Raw genomic sequence first — 19,232 nt, forward strand, 5'->3', positions numbered from 1 at the left:
GATCACAGCTGTTGAAATCCTATACAAATTCATGATTGGCAGGATCTGTGATCTCCATAATTTCTTCTTTGCCTAGCTTGTTTGAAAGCTGTCTGTGCATCTCATAATGGTAAGCTTTCAGGTTCTGAAGATGAAGAGTCACTTATGTTTAGTTGCTGATCAGTACTAATAAACAGATAGCACTTTTAAAAATTGTGAATTTGTCAGCAAGTGGAGTCCAAAGTCCATAATGCCTGGTCTTGCTTCTGCATATTTGGGTCATGAAGTTCACACTGATTTTTAAGCTGATGAAATAGAAAACTTCTTTGCTTATAGCTTAAGGGAAATCACTACCATGTGCAGTTTATGAAGATTTTGAATCTTATATCGAAGACTTCATGTATAGCCAACACCCTGTTAGGCTATTCAAGGAGAAATTCATTACTATTTGGAAACAATAGCTTCTGGAACATATCTGTGTTCCTTGGGATAATGAAGTTCCCTCAAATGTTGGGCATACACCCCTCCACAAAGGAATTCACAGAACTGCTCCTTCATTTGGAGTCTATTGCACCATGCTGTGGCATCTCTGGCTAGTAGAAGTAAGACTGCTTCTGAGCTTTAAAATAAAGTTGGCCTGTGGGTGGCTGGGGTGATAAGCTTAGGGAAGCATGAGCCTGTGATCATCTACTGGTTCCATCCTGTTCTGATGCTTATTGCTACCTATTTAAAGAGTTGGTATCTATGCACTTGGTGAATGACCTAAGTCCTTGGATAGCAAGGATGTGAGCAGGTGGTGAGAACAGTCAATAGAGGCAAAAGTAGGACCCAGGAGCTATATTTTTCTATGAAGTCAAATTTCTATTTCTGTCCCTAGGATTTTTTGTGCAGTGATTGAAAAAGAATGTCAATGCCACAGTGTTTTTCCATCTGCTCTTCTCAGAACCAGTCTAGATGAAGCCAATTAGTAAACCTGAGGCCCTCAAGTTATTTTTATTGTATTATTTGTAGGAAAAAATGCCATTTGAGAAATATCCAATTAAAATTGCCTAAGTACATTATCTCAAACCAGAAAGATGGAGAGTTAACTTAATTTGGAGCACTCTTAGAAGAGAAACGATATTCCAATTAGACTTGATCTAGCACCATCCTTTGTACCTGATGGCTTGTATTTGCTGAAGAATTGAAAAAATTAGAATCAAAACATGTAATTTCATTGAAACTCAATACAAGAGAGTATGCATAGAAAGGAAAGTGTGAGGGGTGGAAATTGAATACTGTATTTTGTTCCTAGTTTGTAGAGATTGTTCCCAGGACACCAGGTCCGTGGCTGATTAATAGAGGAATGGAAAGATGACACCCACTTACTCATCTGCAGTAATATCACTAGATGTTACAAATTAAGACATATTAATGTCTTCACTGCCCTAAAGTGTTCTGCATTTTATAAATATTTTGTTTAAGGAGTACTGCCTGTGTGCTCCATCTTCCCGGGATACTTAGCTCCTTGCAAAGTTTGTTTGCTCTCGTAAGTCTCAGCTTCAATGTCGTTTTTCCTAAAGAAGGTCACCTGGCATTCTCTTTTACACAACCTGGTTTATCACATTCTTGGCACTTACCGTGATCTGTAATTACTTTGCTTGTTTGTTTATTTTCTATCTTTTCTATGAGACTAATCTTCATAAAGGTAGAAACATGTCTCTCTTTGTGGTGGAATCCATAAATGAATTAATAAATGAATGGGTGAGAGCCCAGTGCTTGAGTTGGTGTGAATAGGCAGCACAAGAAGGGATACACCTACTTCTTTTAAGGAAGAGCAAATACTCTTCTATATTATAAGGAATTTTCTTTAAAACCTAGATTAGCTTCTAATATAGAGCACTAGTTTAGGGATTTGAGTTGGAGTCAGCAAACTTTTTTTGTAAAGGGCCAAATAGTTGATATTTTAGGCTTTTTGTTTGTTTTAAAAAAGAAATCCTTAAAATATAAAAAAAAAGCATTCATAGCCTGCAATTATGACAAAAACAAGCTGTAGCCACATTTGCTTCATGGGGCATAGTTTGTTGACCCCTGATTTATAATTGTGTAACTCTGGGGCTTATTTTCTAACTACAAAACAAAAGGATTGGACTATATCAATATTTTAAAAAAGTTTATATATATGTAGAATTAGAAAGAATAGTCTAGTGAACGTAGGCACCTATCATCCAAATTTAATAATGAAGATTTCTTCCATGATTTTTTTCTTTTACTCCTAACCAAATGACCCTTAGAATTTTTTTACCTTATAAGATTTTTCCTTGTAATAAAAATAATCTGCATTTATTATAGAAAATTTAGAAAATGAAGAAGAACAAGCAAGAAAAAATTAGAGATTACCCTTTGTTATTTCACAATATTCTTTATTGTATGTGAATAATTTCTTAAAATATTATTTATGAATTTATATGTAGCCTTCAGATTTTTAACTAAATGTTAAAATTTGGATACTTCTCTATGTCTGAAAATTCTTTGAAATCATAATTTTATATTACTATATAATTTGAAAATATAAAGATGATCATAGTTTATTTGACCATTAATATTTATTAGATATTTAAGATATGTTTAAGTTTAAATTTCTAAAAAATTATAAATTTCACTATGATGAACATTCTTATGTCTAAATATTTGTCCTCATTCCTAAGGTCAAAGAGCATGGTCAGTTTTAAGCCTCTGTACAAAAAAATGCTCATCTATTTGGTACCCACAGCTGTATTGCTCATTTGAGGCTGCCTTATGTTGTTGCTATTTTAAATTTTGAATGCATTCTTTTTCATTTCACCCATGTTATATGAACTTTAGGTCAGGCACTGCATTTTTATATTCTCTAATCCCAAGACCCAGCACTAACATATTTTTCTCAATAATAAGGATGAAGGAAGCAAAACAAGAACAAAACCAAAACAACAACAACAACAAAACAAAAACAAACAAACAAAACCCCCCAAAACAACAAAAAAACAAAACCTTGATGCTTATTTAGGATGAACATTGGTTTAAGAAAGCAAGGGGACTATCATACCTTATAAAAATTGATTGTGCCGTAATGATTTTTAGAAAATAGACTACCAGTAGGATAACTAGATAAACAAAGCTAACACATACCACATTTTATTATATATATTTAAATATATGTATATATTTATATATATGTATATATTTAAATATATATTTTAAAATACATATTTTTCATATATTTTTATGTCTGTGTCTATTTTTAAAAATATTCAGACTACTTGAGGGTGATTTTTATTAAATATACATTTAGGTTTAGTTGCAGTAGAATTAAACTTGATGTCACCAGACACCACATTGGGTGGAAGTGTATACTTTTCTGAATATGCTTACCTATGAGAATGTATTTTTCTAGTTCTAAGGAGAAAATTCCAGGTGGGAGGAGCATCACATATCACAGTTTATGACCCACATCATTAATGCATTCTTGAGGAAAGGCTCATCATAATGTAATTTGTTTTTGTCTTTAGCTATCAAAGAAATATATGCTAGCTTTAGAAATCTGGAAGTACAATTAAGAATAAAAAAGTAGGGAAAAAAATCCCCACATATAATTCCATTACCCAGAGGCAAAGACTGTCCCCATGTTAATAATGTAGCACATTTCGTTCCAAAATATTTTTATAAGGCTTAATGCAATTATGAAGCTTAAAGTTTAACTTAGTAGCATTATACAATTTTTATCAATAGTATGTATTGAATACCTACTATATGTGGGGTATTGCATTACATCTCTTTATTCTCTAAAATACTTCGACAAACAGTTCAGCCGTCAATATCCAAAGATATTTAATTATTTTTTAAAAATCACAGAGCATATTCCCAAATCCTTAGAAACAGGCATTATTGCCTTAGTTGCTACATAAAAGCCTGGCTCACATTATTAAGTAACTCACAAAATTCTATTTTTGATATCTGTATTTGTCCTGCTAGTGATAAGAGAGCAAAATTTATCACTCTCTGTTTTTGAATTCTTGTTTTGCAAATATTCAACATTCAGTATTAGAGACTGTAAAGATACAGCAAAAGTAAAGCCTTCAAACTCTAGTTCATAAAATTCTAAACTACCATTTTATAGGTATACTCCTTGGATTGTATTAAGATGTTTCTTTATCTTAACTTTTGTACAAAAACTTAAAAAAAAAAAAAGTGAACCTGATGTTCTTAATGTTGTTTTTCTTTTTTTTTTTTGGATAATCATATTAATCTTTTGTATAATCCAGAGTAGGAAGGCTGAAGCATTAGTAAGATTAAAGGATTTTCCCTAACTTAACGAAAAGTTTGAAGTTGTGTTTCTACACATGCCTGGTCTACCCTTTCGACCAAATAGTCCAGTGTGCTGACCAGTGACTAGATTTAGAAGTTACTAGAATCACGCAAATCATGGGCAAATAGTTGGGTGTTGCCAAGCTGATCTTCCAGGATATTATGGCCTGGAGTTGTTAAAGGGACTTATCCAAGATCATACAATACAACTCATATGTGTTTGGGACTAGATTAGATTATAGGCCTTCTGATTTAAAGTCTTGTGTAATTTTCCACACTCTGTAGTCAAAATCAGGAGGGATTCTTCAATTCATTCCAAATGATTAAGTTATATAGGTATTTACATTATGATTAGAAGCCTTAGGTATAGATAACTAACGTTTAGAATATTAGGCTTCCACATTATTGAAGATCTTCTGATTCAACATTCACGCTGCTAACCAATATTACTTAAAGTGAATCATGTTACAACGTTTAGTTTCAAACAAAATGTTTTTTGCATGCTCTGGCATGCTGATCTCTAAAATTGCAATCTTAAAAGTCTCATTATAACAACTCTTAGTTTTCTGAATCTAGCCAAAAAATTTGGCCAATAACAACAGAATCTTAGCCTATCAATCTCACAAGTTATCTAAACTGTTTGTGCCTTGTTTTCTTCATCACGAAATTGGGGATAAACATAGTAGCTACCACACAGTGTATAGTAAGGACTAGATTAATGAATATACACAAAGCAGTTAGAATATTTTTATTATTATTATTACAATTAAATTGTGGTCTAAGTCATTACTGTAAACATTTTCTGAATATTATTGAATATATAAGATCAAGGTAATATGGAGATTGGCCATATTATTTTAGGAGTATGTTATATGAAAACATTTTAAATTATACATATCTTTTTCTCTCTATCAGATAAATGTTCTTAAATCATAACATCAGACCTTACAATGGAGTAAAATTTTAAAATGGAGTAAGGTTATCTCCATTGTTATTTGGGTCTCTTCAAAAAAATTATTTGCAAACTATCTACATAACTTTAACAATAATGCTACAATTGTCCTTCAGAATTTTTTATGTGATTACTGTTAGTAACTGAATAGTGTTTCATCTGTAACAGGAATTTAAGACGGAATTGGACTTTTAAGATTGATGTATAATAATTGTACATATTTATGGAGTCCATATATGATATTTTAATACATGCATACAATATGTAATGATTGAATCGGGGTGATTAGGGTATCTCTCACCTCAATTATTTGTGTTGGGAACATTTCAGATCTTCTTTTCTAGCTATTTTGAAATATGTAATAAATTATCATTAACTCTGGCCTCTGGTTTTGGTATGCAACCAAGTGACTAGAGTACCAAGGAGTATGAGAAGGTAGCAGGAAACTATTTTTGCATTGTTAACTCTCACTCAACATTCCAAATTTAGAAAAGAGATTGGAGAGTTTGAGGGGAGTTTTTGGAATTTCCGCAAAGATATTTGGAGACAACTGCTGTTGTGTTGTGAGTTTTAGTTCCCCCTAAATGGGAGGAATTGGGAGTTGCCTATCCTTTTGCCTCAAGCAGGAGAGAGGAGTAGCAGAGAAACCACCTAGACAGCTTGATGTGTATTCCCTGCCTTTGTGTTTGGGAAACACGCTAGCTGGTGGGTCTAACTCACTCCTGAAATCTCTCAATGTGAACAACAGCTTCGTTGTTGGCAAGGAGAGGTGGTTGCTTTGTGTCACCTCAACTTCCAGATTTTGCTGGGTCAGGGAATGTGTGTTTCCAGGGGACTAGAGTTTGGCCACAGGTAGGAATTAATGATTATCTCCCATCCTCTCCATGAGGGCAGATTCAGATATCAAAGAGAACCCAGCAGGAGGCTGGGTATCTGAGGATCCCACAAAGAATTGTACAAGCTTTAGATACCTGTCAGGCCCCAGAGCCCAATGTAGGTAGCTCAGTTAAAAACTTTCCTTCCCCCATTCCTTTGCTTAATTTTTCCCTTCTGCTTCAATAAGGAGTCAGAAATTATTGTTACCAAACTGGTGTCAGAAGAGGAAAACATAGCTCAGAAAAACGGAAAAGAAGTAATTCTCCACCCTGACATACTTGGGGAAGGGGAAATAACTATAACTTTGAGTGATTTTATATCTTTACTTTTATTCCAAACTGTATCTACTTTGGAATAATATCAATATGAAAAAATATCAATTTTTTAATGAAGGATCTTTTATTACCTGAACGTTACCAGAAAAGTTACGAGACTTGACCTGAATTTCATCTGGGGGAAAAGGAAGAACAAGTACCCAGAATTGAATTAAATATAATAGGCAATTTATATTATTTTAGTATTATTTTTTATAAATTCTGCTTGTTGAGTATAATAATTATACATTGATAGTTTACTTAATAATTTTCTTTTATTTATACATTTAGGTTTATGACATGCATTCTGGCTAATGTCACTCTAGACAGGTTTATGCATATTTCTATCTTATATTATGGGTTCTTAGAAATACAGTTCTAGAAAGGGAACACTCTTATATATAAATATTAACAGATTGCTGTTTGAAAGGATTGAAATGCTTTCTATTTCACCGTCTTTGCACAAATGTTTCTAATATCAAGAAGTTCAAAATTAAAAAAAGATTCAAAAACATTCTTGATGTTATAACATTTATGGGAAGTGTTGATTGCAAAAAGAAAGAAAACCCTCTTTTCAAAAGTTTATTAATGAGCCTAAAATAATTTGACTTTTAAGTATTAAGAAAACTAATACATCACTATCTCAGTGACTTAAATGAAACTTCAAAAAGTCAACTATGAAATAATAGAAACTTAACAGAAATTAAAATACTTTGTCTTACTGCAAAAGACCAACATTTTTTCTTTAAATAAGATAATATATGTATCTAACACTACATTGTTTGTTTTTTAATGCAGCAGAAGTTCTCTAAAGGAAGGTATCATAAGGATAATAGTAATATAGAGATAATTTCTAAAAGACAATGTCTATGAATAGACAGTTTTATTGTGGTGGTTGTTTTTTTTTTTCTTTTAAAAGATGCTAAACATGGACAGAAGTTAGTATTACATATCCTAGACTGGATGAGTAGGTGTTCTGAGAAAACAAATTGCAGCAGCTAGACACAAAATGTTCATTCCTTGGATCCCACATCTAGAAGTCTTACATCTGCAGTGATCTCTGGAAATTAAGTCTGGTTCCTGCTGTAGTTTACTTTCTGCTGATTCCTGAAACACCAATGTGGTTCTACTTCACAGCCTTGAGTGGCAAATTCTAGCTTCCTTTTTGTGATAGTCTCTATAATTGTGGACACTGATTCTGTGACAAGTTAAGGTTGAATTGATAACCTAGAGTAGAAAGAAGGTTACATTCAGGGTCATCTACAAAACTGAAATGTTGCAATTCCCTTCTCTTTTAGAAAGGGACATTTCTCTAAAGAGCTATGTAACTGGCCATTCCCATTTTGCATTTTAGGAACACTAATATTCCCACTACTGTGCAAATTCAGTAGTGAGTCTCAGCAGATTTCACAAGAAGTTCCTACCTGGACCAAGCTATATCCTGTGCGCTGGACCAGTGCACGGAGGGCTGCTTCCTTCTGGGTGCCGCTCAATCCATCCCCGGATTTGTGATTTGATTCCATTGAGAGTGATTATCAGCAAAAAATCAGGTTAATTAGGGTTGCTCACTGAAACCAAATTTAAGATAAATTAAGTAAATTACTGTTGCCAAGTCCAAACTTCTCCTTTTCATGAAGGACATCTTTAGGAAATATTGTCTGTAAATGAGTCATTAAAGTTAGAGCTACTAAGAGTTATATACAAATAAGGCTTGGTAAATGTACTCTTAAAAACTTTTAAAAATGTGCAATATTTGTTGAAATTTAGAAACAAAACAATGAATAATACTCATTCTCCAATTATAATGCAGATTAGTAATTCTGAATCCACTTATCTCAGGATGTCACCAAATGCCCAAAAACAGATCAGCTCCCATCTATTAAAAGAATATGAAGGATGTTCCTTAAAGATGTGGGAAGAAGGCACCGTCATTAATTCTAATCACTAAGATAAGGTGTCAGAATTCTCAGAGATTGAGCTGTACTTTATGTGTCAGCTGAGATAATTATCTACTTATTCTCCAAAGATAAAATTTTAGAACAAAATGTGCCAGTGTCATATATACAGAAGTCATCATGCAAACTACTCTATGTAATAAAAATGTGACGTTGATTTTAACAAAACAAGAACAATGGATGCTTTTGCGTTGATGTGGAAAGGGTCTGCTAACATCCAGATCACATGCCACAGACATGCTCAGTAGAGTACATGAAAAAGTCTGTAAATTCTAAAAAATGATGAAAGTTTACATATGTTCATGTTTGTGTATACAGATATGAATATATAATTCCAGCATTTCATTGTCTGTATTTTTCTATTTTGGAAACATGATTTGAATTACATTTTAAATGGGTAGTTGCTCACATCCACAGGTTTCCAGAACAAGATAATATCCATTTTGAAGGTTCTAGGCTGTTGGGGGTGTGAGGCCTGGGAGGTTCCCACATATACAGAGGTGAAGGCTACTACACTAATTACAGTATTAGTGGCTCAGGGAAGGTTCTATGCTGGGTTTTCATTCTGTTTAATGTGCTCTGTTAACCAGGACAGAGGAAATATGTTTTACAATGATCTGACTCAAATGTAACTAGAATGTATTTGAATATAGGTACTTTTGAAAATTTTCTGACTTATTCATTGAGAATTCCTGTACTGCTTTTCATTGTCCTTTAAAGACTGAGGATGAAGACACCATTAATAATATAAGAAACTGAGTGAAAAATTGGGTGAAAGAAAAAAGTGAAGTGGAAGTGGTCATTTCCGAAAAATGTAACTTTAAGGTATTCTAGTACAAAAATTACTATTACTTGAATAATAGAATAGTAATAGAATATTACTATCAGTAACAATAGCAATATTATTAGAACTACCTACTAATATTAGTATTAATAGTACTACTATTACTAATAGCACTAATATTAGTACTAATACTACTAATAGCATTAGTATTACTAATTGTAGCACTATTAATAATGCCAGTGCTAGTGTTACTAATAGTTGTAATAATGGAAATTCTAATATAGTAATTGTGTATTACTAATGCTATTAGTATTACTATTGCTACCACCATTATTATAGTATTATTTTAATTATAGGTAATTATTACTGTTACTACTATTATTATAATTAGTGATACTATAGTAATACTAATAGTACTACTATTAGTAATAGACATAGGGATTCTACTACTGAAGTAGTAGAATTGAAGAATGCCCCAAACTAATAGATAAGCATCATTTAGAAAGTAATATTTTGGCTAGGTATGGTGCCTCATGCCTGTAATCTCAGCACTTTGGGAGGCCGAGGTAGGCAGATCACCTGAGGTCAGGAGTTCGAGACCAGCCTGGCCAACATAGTGAAACCCCGTCTCTATTAAAAATGCAAAATTAGCCAGGAGTGGTAGTGCATGCCTGTAATCCCAGCTACTTGGGAAGCTGAAGCATGAGAATCACTTGAACTCGGGAGGTGGAGGTTGCAGTAAGTCAAGATCATGTCATTGCACTGCAGCCTGGGCAACAGAGTGAGACTGTCTCAAAAAAAAAAAAAAGAAAGAAAAGAAAAAGAAAGAAAATATATTTTCAGTGTAATTTAGAAAATCAAAAGAAAAAAATGAGATTATAGAGAGTTAGCTGTTTTTAGGGCCAGAACAATGTCATTCTCTGCAAATAAACATGGACATTCTTGCCTTCACCTTTCTGATAGTTCTTGCTTGCTGCTGACCCAGGCCAATTAAGTTTGAATTCACTGATTGCTTCAAGAAGCATACAGTTAATGCTCTCTGTTTGCCAGCTCTACTCTCTGCCTGGCTTTAGGGCATCGTGTTTTATGGGGACTCTGTTAACTTAGTAAGTTAATATGCCAGCTTCAGTGTCTGTACTTTGCAAAAGGCAAAGACTTTTGAAGACTTACAAAGGAAACTAGTCTTTAAGATAAAATCTAACTCTTGCTCTTTTCCCAAAGGTTACTAAAATTATCTTTTTGCGATGACACTCTCAAATTCTCCGACTGTGCTGAATTAACCTACAAAAGCACGGAGGCTGTGGATGGGGTCTGCTGGGATTATTTCTGTATGTCTTAAGGCTCTTTAAAGGCAAAGTCTACAGTCTTCTGGCCAAATTGTAGATTTGTTCTTTGCTGAACTTCATCTTTTCCATTGAAAAGATAACAGTCATGGTGAAATGACAAGTTCGTATATGCAAAATCTGCCTTTAGTTTTGGTTAATAATTAGTAAAGGTTATTAAAGGTATTTTGACATCAGAAAGGTCTTTTGATCATATATAAATTCACTCTGAAGTTACTGAGAAAATCTGTATAATATCTCAATTATAGTGTTAAGTCATTGGGAATCAGGGCATGGAAATAAAATTCAAAATTTGCCACAAGAAACACTTAATCTTTAATTTTCATTTTGCAAAAAAAAAAAAAACCCCTCTCAAAGTGTTGACCTATTCAACTTGAATCCCAGATAAATATTTATTTTAAGCAAGTCAAACTTTTGTTAAGAAGCTTGGTAAATTTGAAATAAAGTCTTTGTAATACATCTTCTAATTTAGCACCTTATAAGTTCTTCAGATCAGAATTATAAAAGGATAGTTCTTAATGTATCTTATTGAAGAAATAGAATCTAAAACAAACATATGGCATGCATTAAAACTTTAGGAACTAAAGAAAAGCATTCATGAGTATCACCTATTAATTCAGAAATTATTTATTGAGTATATACTGTCTTTCAAGAATTTTCAAGACATAGGGATGTAGCTGAGAAAATACCAGACCTCTCATCCCCCAAAATATCATGGAGTTTTATAGGGAGTGAGAAAGATAATAAATAAGATCAGTAAGTAGAATATGAAAAAGTGGATCTCATGGAGGCAAAAAGTAGAAAGGCAGTTACCAGAGGCTGAGAAAGGTAGTGGAGAGAAGGAGATGAGAAGTTGGTTAAGGGGTACAAAATACAGTTAGAAGTTCTAGTATTTGATAGTACAGTAGGGAAATTATAGCTAACAATAATTTATTTTATATTTTAAAATAACTAGAAGATTTATAATATTCCAAACATAAAGAGGAAATAAATCTTTGATGTGATATTCCAATTACCTTAATTTGATCATTACATATTGTGTAGAGGTATCACAATATTACATGTACCCTCAAAATATGTACAACCAATATATATCAATACACAGTAAGTAAAATATAGTATGCTTATATAATTTCTGTGGAGAATATCCACAGGTTTGTGGTACAGCACTGTTATCTAGATGAGGATGGCTGAGAACAGAAAGGATCAAAAAAGATGGAGATTGGATGGAGGGGAAGGCTACAGTCAGTATTACAGGAAATAAACATATATTCACATACTCTAAGCATCAGTTTCCTCATTTGTGAATTGGGGTGATGAGCAGGCTGTGCACCATACTGTGAAGATGAAATGTGAAAACACCTGTGAAACATTGCCCTAGGTTTGCTAATAACTCATGTTGGAGGAGGGAAGCACAGTAGAGGAACAGCAAAAGGACTCCAGAAAGGGCCTGATGAAATGTCAACCCTTCCTTGTTTAATTTCCTCCCCTTTCACTTCTTCTTCCCTTCTAACAAGGGGATGAGGAAAGGACACTAAGGGTGAAAAGCCAGGACTTCCTCTAGTTCTTACAGTTTCCGTTAACTAGCAATCAGTGTTTCCCTGTCCTCTCAGACAGTATGTTTTTATTAGCAATGGAATGCTTGGTTGAAATATATCCTCACCACCAAACCAGCTATGTAAAAATGGTCCCCTCTTTTCTTCTTCAACTTTCATCCCAGAGGAAGCTCTCTGAGCCTGTTTCTTTACACGTAAAAATAGGATGAGGCCAGGTGTGGTGGTTCATGCCTGTAAGCCCAGCAATTTGGGAGGCCTGGGAGTTCCAGACCAGCATGGGTAACATGGCAAAACCTCATCATTGCAAAAAGTACAAAAATCATCCAGGTATAGTGGCGTGCACCTGTAGTCACACTACCTGGGAAGCCGATCACCTGAGCCTGGGAGATTGAACCTGCAATGAGCTGTGATTGGGACACTGCACTCCAGCATGGGTGACAGAATGAGACCCTGTCTCAAAAATGCTACTACTACTACTACTAATAATAATCAATAAATAAATACAATTAGGATGATAATAAGTTCACCATAGGGTTCTTTGAGAATTCAATATTAATATTGGGAGCCAAATAATGAACATACATTTAAAATACTTAAAATGATTTCTGGCATGTAATAACTGTCCAATAAATATTAGCTATTATATCATTTTAATTATTATAATTATCTATCTCTAAATCCAAGAGGCAGAATTTCAAAACTGTGGAAAGGATGAAGTCCCAGGTTCTTAGCATGATGCACTGCCCCTTCAGGACTAGATCCTAGACTCCCCTTCCGGTGTCATTCACATGCCCTGCCACTTGGCCTTCCCATGTTTTCTTACACCTCCAGGCTCTCTGCTTGGAATGCCTTTTCCTTCCCATGCCTCCTAACTTCACTATACCGGCCTTATTGATCCTTCTCGACTTGACTAACATCTTCTTTGCTCTGTGATGCTTTCTTCCTTTGACAACCTCTGTAGGTAACCTTTAAGTGTCAGCTCCTCGGTACTCTCAAAAAAACCTGTACATCCCTGTATTGTTTCACACATGACTGTATTTATTGGCTTATATGTCTATCTTTCTCACTAAATTGTGAGCTTTCTGAGCACAGGGACTATCTTGTACCTCATCTTTGTTTGCCCAGAAGGCTCTACTTGACATTATGCTAAGTGCTTAATAGGTACTTGTAGAAGAAATACAAAACTTTGGATCAGCGATTTTATAAATCACAGTGACTTGCAGTCAAACAGAAGTCAAAGTAATCTGAATTGAAAGTCCTAATATTTATTAGTTCTCTTCTCTGTTTACTTCCTGGAAGTTCTATCCTGGAATGAACTTGTTTTATGTAAGAAATTGATTCTCGTGGTTTCTCTGCATTTATGAATATGTTATCATACTTGTGAGAGAGACAAGAAAAGTAAAAAAAAATCAGAATACAGAGTGATTAAAATATAAAGTTAATATTTGGACACACTTTTCTACATCTGTCTAGTTTTATATCTGTAACATTAGTGCCTATTTGACTAAGAAAACAAAGATCTAGAAATTATTAGGGTTCAAGATTTCTGTATTTTTGAAAGGCAGAGAGGGTTGGAATGAATAGCTCACCCATCACTTGGCTGCAATTGCTCAATGGAAATTGCCAGAGTTCACTATTGGGCAAGGTTAGAGCTGCGGTTCCTGACCCTGTTGGCCTCAGGTGCCAGTGGGTCCTGTTTCAGGGAAGTTGGCAGGGAATCAGATAAGAAGAAAGTTGGAAGAGAATCACAGACAGGGTAGGACATTCTGACTTTTCTAAATCTAAACCTGTTAGATGGATACTATGTCCTGCTCTTTGGTTATAAACCTGAGCTAAAAAGAGGAAACACATTTATTTTGTACCTAAAAACTCACCCCACATGAAGAACCAAGTCATGGAAAGAAAACTAAGAGAGGATTTTAAATGAGATTCATTATCTAAATTTGCCTGAAGTTATGACAATGGTGGACATTCTTTCTGCCCTAGTGGACCATAAGTTGGCAGCTAGGGAAACAGAGAAATTGGGAAAATGAGTATTTTATTTTTTATTTAATTTTTTTTGAAAAAGAAAATAGAGATGGGCTTGCTATGTTGCCCAGGTTGGTATTGAACTCCTGGGCTCAAGGAGCCTTCCCCTCTTGGCCTTCCAAAGTGCTGGGATTACAGGAGTGAGCTACCATGCCTGGCCTGTTTTGTTTTTCAAAGTCTTTCAAATGGTAAATTGGGAAAGATACAAGACAAAGGTAAGAGGACTACATAATAGAAAATCTCATTTAAAGAGTCATGGAAACATAGCTTGGAGAAACAGAACTAGAAATGTAGTTGGGTACTACCGGGTATCTATCCAAAGGGAAAGAAATCAATATATCAAAAACATAACTGCCCTCATATGTGTATAGCAGCAATATTCATAATGGCAAAGATGTGGAATCAACCTAAGTATCCATCAACAATTGGATAAAGAAAATGTTTTATACACACACACACACACACACACACACATGTGTATATAAATGCATATATATGTGTATTTATACATATATGCATATATGTATATATATTCATAAAATTCCACTATATATATACACATATATACATACACACACATATACATATATGCATATACATATATTCATATATGAATATATATACGTACATGCATATATATATATGTATGTATATGTGTGTGTGTGTGTATATATATATATAGTGGAATTTTATTCAGCCATAAAAAATAATGAAATTCTTTTATTTTATTTTATCTTTTGCAGCAACCTGGGTGGAACGGGAGGCTACTATCTTAAGTGAAACAATTAAGACACAAAAAAACAAATATGTTTTCATTCGTAAATGGGAGCTAAATAATGTGTATTTGTGGAAGTAGAGAGTGAAATGATAGACAATGGAGATTTGGAAGGGTAATGAGGTGGGAGGGTGGTGGATGATGAGAAATTCCTTAATGGTTACAATGTACATTATTTGGGTGATGGATACCCTAAAAGTCTTGACCACTCTGCAATCTATGCATATAACAAAAGTATACTTGGATTCCTAAGTTTATACAAACAAAAGACATGGTCATTGTGAATGATAGGCAGAGAAGAACAGAAAAGAGACAAAATGTAAGGACAGAATTAAAGTTAGAAGATTTCTTGGTTATAAATTAAAGTAATTATACTCAACTTTTACAAAAGGGTCAGCTAATATTAATTTAATATCTGCATCATGGTAGACTATTTATAATTAGGAAATGGAAGAATTCTGTTAATAGTATGTTTACTATTTTTACTTGCTTTGAATTTTCTGAAGAAATTGGATAAGGAAACTGAATGGGGAGAAACACTATTTCTGATTTGGTAAGTAGAGAAGTGTTCTTTTGTAATTGAGTGAGAAGTTGCTGGAGCCTGTAACAATGATGTGCTCCCCTGTGCATTTCAAATCCATGATGGCTTCACTTGCCACTGGGACCTCTCCAAACTGGATACAGTCTTTCCTCAATGTTTAATTCTACCTTGACATTGCATGATGTAGGCTGGTCCATAACTTTTATGTAACATGCAAGTTGTACAAGTGGTTTTAGCATGAATTTCAGCCCTTGAGTATCTCCTGGGAATTTTATGTGAAAGAAATTCTAGATGGTACTGAAATGGTTGATGAAGGATTTATAACCAAAGTCTATATATTTGCCTGATGATGCTAAGTAAGTATTACTTTGCATTGCTTGATACAAAGCGCTAATATTCACCTTGGAAAAATATTTACAATTGATCATAAGTCTATTTTGGAAATGAATTCATGTGGTAGCTTGCATTTTGGACATGCATCATGAGCTGTAGCAGAATTAATAGAAAATATGAATACATAAAATTTCAAAAATGTAGCCATGAAGACATCACACAAAGTCCCAATATGAGTCATCTTATTGTTCTAAAACAATACTAGAAAAAAATTAACCAGAAACTTCTCTACATTAAGGCATTAGTAATAAATCATACATTAATTTAGAACTAGTCATTTTGGACCAAGACAAGGCTTAAAGAAAAGAAATGTAAAAGTGGTTCATAGCAGGCATGTTAATTTTACTTATAATTATTGACAAAAATTTTTCTCTGCAGTAGGTTTCCACATTTTTAAAGAAGGACAAGCTTACATTGAAATTTCAGTTCTGTTCCTGCATTATTGGTAGCAAACTTACACAGAAACAGAACTGAAATTTAAATGTAAGTGTCTTTAAAAATGTGGAACCTGCTATAGGGGAGAATAACAGAAACCAAATACCGCACGTTCTCACTTACAATTGGGAGCTAAATGATGGGAACATGTGGACACACAGAGGGGACAACACACACTGGTGCCTTTTGGAGGGTGGAGGGTGGGAGGAGGAAGAAGATCAGGAAAAATAAATAATGGATACTAGGCTTAATACCTGGGTGATATAATAATCTGTGCAATAAATCGCCACGACACAGTTAACCTATGTAAGAAACCTACACTTGTACCCCTGAACTTAAAAAATAAAAGTTAAAAACATTTAGTTCCGGTACCATGATTTGAACTTTTCTGAGACCTGGTTTTCTAGTCTAAAAGGGGATAAGAACCCTGATACCTAATTTGAAGGGTTTTAAAGGATTAAATAAATAAAGTAATGAATGTGAGAGCGCCTAACATAGTATCTGGCATATAGAAGGTGCTGTAGAAATATTCTGTTCTTATTCTTTTTCTGCTGCTTTGTTTAACTCAGCCATCATCTGTGATTTTCTCATTGGTTGCTCGCCTCCTGTTTCTCCAGTGCAGAGAAAAATGCAATTTTGAATGCGTTATCTTAAGCTTTTTATATTGCCTTAATAATGGATCCAGTTATTTCATTTATCTTTGTTTTTGCTTCTCAGTAGAAAAGTCCTTAACTTCCTGAGACTGTTCATGTTTGTCACCTTTCATAGAATATATTAGCATCGTTATTAAGGTTAGGCACAAGTGAAATATCTATTAATAAAGAAATATTTGAATAAGCAGTGGTACAGTACAGCAAATCAATGTTCTAGAAAAATATATAATGACTTGGACAGATATTTGTGAAATACAATAAAGTAGAAAAGGCAGATTATAAAATAGAATGTATGGTCTGATTTCATTTGTATTAATTTTTATATTCAAAAATACTTTGATTACAAAAGGCTAATTGATTATCTCTGGGTGGGTGGATTAACAAATTATTTTTGTTTTCTTCGTTCTTGCTTATTTGACTATATTTAGCTATCTATGATACATAGCTCTTATACTATAAAATATAAAAGTTAAAATTATGTTAAGTGGATGTTAATAAAAATGTCATACTTTTCATTGAGATGTGGTCAAGATTTTATTTTTTTAATTAATACATAATAGATGAATATATTTTTAGGGTACAGGTGATAATTTAATCCATTTATATAATGTATAAAGCTCAAATCGGTATAATTGGGATATCTATCACTTTAAACATTTGACTCTATGCTAAAAACATTTAAATCATTTGGAAGTTTTGAAATGTACAGTAGATTATTGTAAACTATTGTCTGTTTATTACTAATTACAAGACAGTACACACTGAAACTAAGCATTACAGTAAAGAAGCTAGGGAAAGATTAAAATGGACTAAAAGAAATTAGGAGGAATCAAAGATAAAAGTAGAATTAATAAAACAAATCTGTAGACTTGATAAATGTATGTAACAGCTGATTGAAAAGATTAGTAAATTAGCATCCAGCAGGCAATCCTGACAAGGTAAAAAGGAGAAAATAAATTTTCAAAACAAGAGAAAAATTTGATGTAACCAAAGATTCACAGACTTTTAAAAAAGAGAATAATTTTGCCAATAATTTGAAAAATATACATGCAGTGGACAAATACTTAGAAAAGTATGACTTTTTAAAATTGTCTCAAGGATAACTTAAAAATTTGAATAAACTAGTAATCATAATCTATATTGAAAACAATCAGTGTTTCCCTCCCAAATAATACCAGGTCCAGATTGTTTTATTAGGCAAGTTTTATAAGTCACTTAAGAAGCAAATTATTCCTTTGAAGGAATATAAAGCCTTTTGAAAAGTAGAAAATAATAGAAAACTTCTGAAATTATCTACAAACTTAAAATACCTGATATAAAAAAAAATACCACAAAGCAGAACACTAGACCAATATCATAGGAGTATAGATATGAACTATATATGGAAAAGCATCCAAAATAATAATATACAATAAACAAGATGGGATCATTACAAAAATACAAAGTCTATTCAACATTAGGGGTTCTGGAAGTTTAATTCATTTCATTAATAAAGAGAAAATACATGATCATCACAGTAAATGTAAAAGTGGCACTTAATAAAAGTGAATACCCACTATTGGTTTAAAAAAAAGCTGGAAACCATAATTCTCAGCAAACTGACACAAGAACAGAAAACCAAACACCGCATATTCTCACTTATAAGTGGGTGTTAAACAATGAGAACACATGGACACAGGGAGGGGAACATCACACACTGGGGCCTGTCAGGGGCTGGAGGGTCTAGGGTAGGGATAGCAAGGGGTAGGGGAATTGGAGAAGGATAACATTAGGAGAAATACCTGATGTAGATGATGCGGGGCTGGATGCAACAAACCACCAAGGCATGTCTATACCTATGTAACAAACCTGGACATTTTGCACATGTACCTCAGAACTTAAAGTATGATAATAATTTTAAAAATCTTCATAAATTAGCAATAGAACAAAATATCCTTAAATTGACAAAAAGCATCCCTCAGAAATATGAAACAAACATTACACTTAGTAATGAAACACCGCAATAATTTATTTTCATTAAAAACAAGTAAATCAACTATATAATATGATTGAAACTAGTGAAACAATACTACAAGGAAAATTATAAAATAAATGTTCTGTATTTAACAGAAATAACAAGTGAAGTATAATGAGAAGATCTGAACAATATAAGAAAAACTTATAAAATATGAATAAACTGAGAAATGTTTAAAACCTATGTGAAAAAACTGATAAAATTCGTCTAAAAGATCTAAAGTCCTGAGTGAATGAAAGCCTTATTGATGTAAAGATATCAGTTTTCCCAAATTATTACTTTAATGCAATTCTAATTTAAAGTCCAGTGAA

The 19,232-nt window shown here is 33.3% G+C and overlaps 1 protein-coding gene across 4 annotated transcripts in view; it reads right to left on the minus strand.

Moving 5' to 3' along the window:
• Positions 1 to 19,232, minus strand: part of A1CF (APOBEC1 complementation factor) — an 83,441-nt gene that overhangs the window by 49,533 nt on the left and 14,676 nt on the right. For 2 of the 4 annotated variants that reach the window (XM_012467586.2, XM_012467585.2), the window contains exon 2: positions 7,869 to 8,012. The exons of the other annotated variants lie outside the window; for them this stretch is intronic. In XM_012467586.2, the coding sequence (XP_012323009.2) occupies positions 7,869 to 7,967 (99 nt within the window). In that variant the 5' untranslated portion in view covers positions 7,968 to 8,012. The remainder of the gene's footprint in view (positions 1 to 7,868; positions 8,013 to 19,232) is intronic. 4 annotated transcript variants of the gene reach the window in all.

The sequence above is a fragment of the Aotus nancymaae genome, unplaced genomic scaffold (genome assembly GCF_030222135.1).
Source record: "Aotus nancymaae isolate 86718 unplaced genomic scaffold, 86718_ANA_hifiasm-v0.15.2.pri h1tg000010l, whole genome shotgun sequence".
Taxonomy (NCBI): domain Eukaryota; kingdom Metazoa; phylum Chordata; class Mammalia; order Primates; family Aotidae; genus Aotus; species Aotus nancymaae.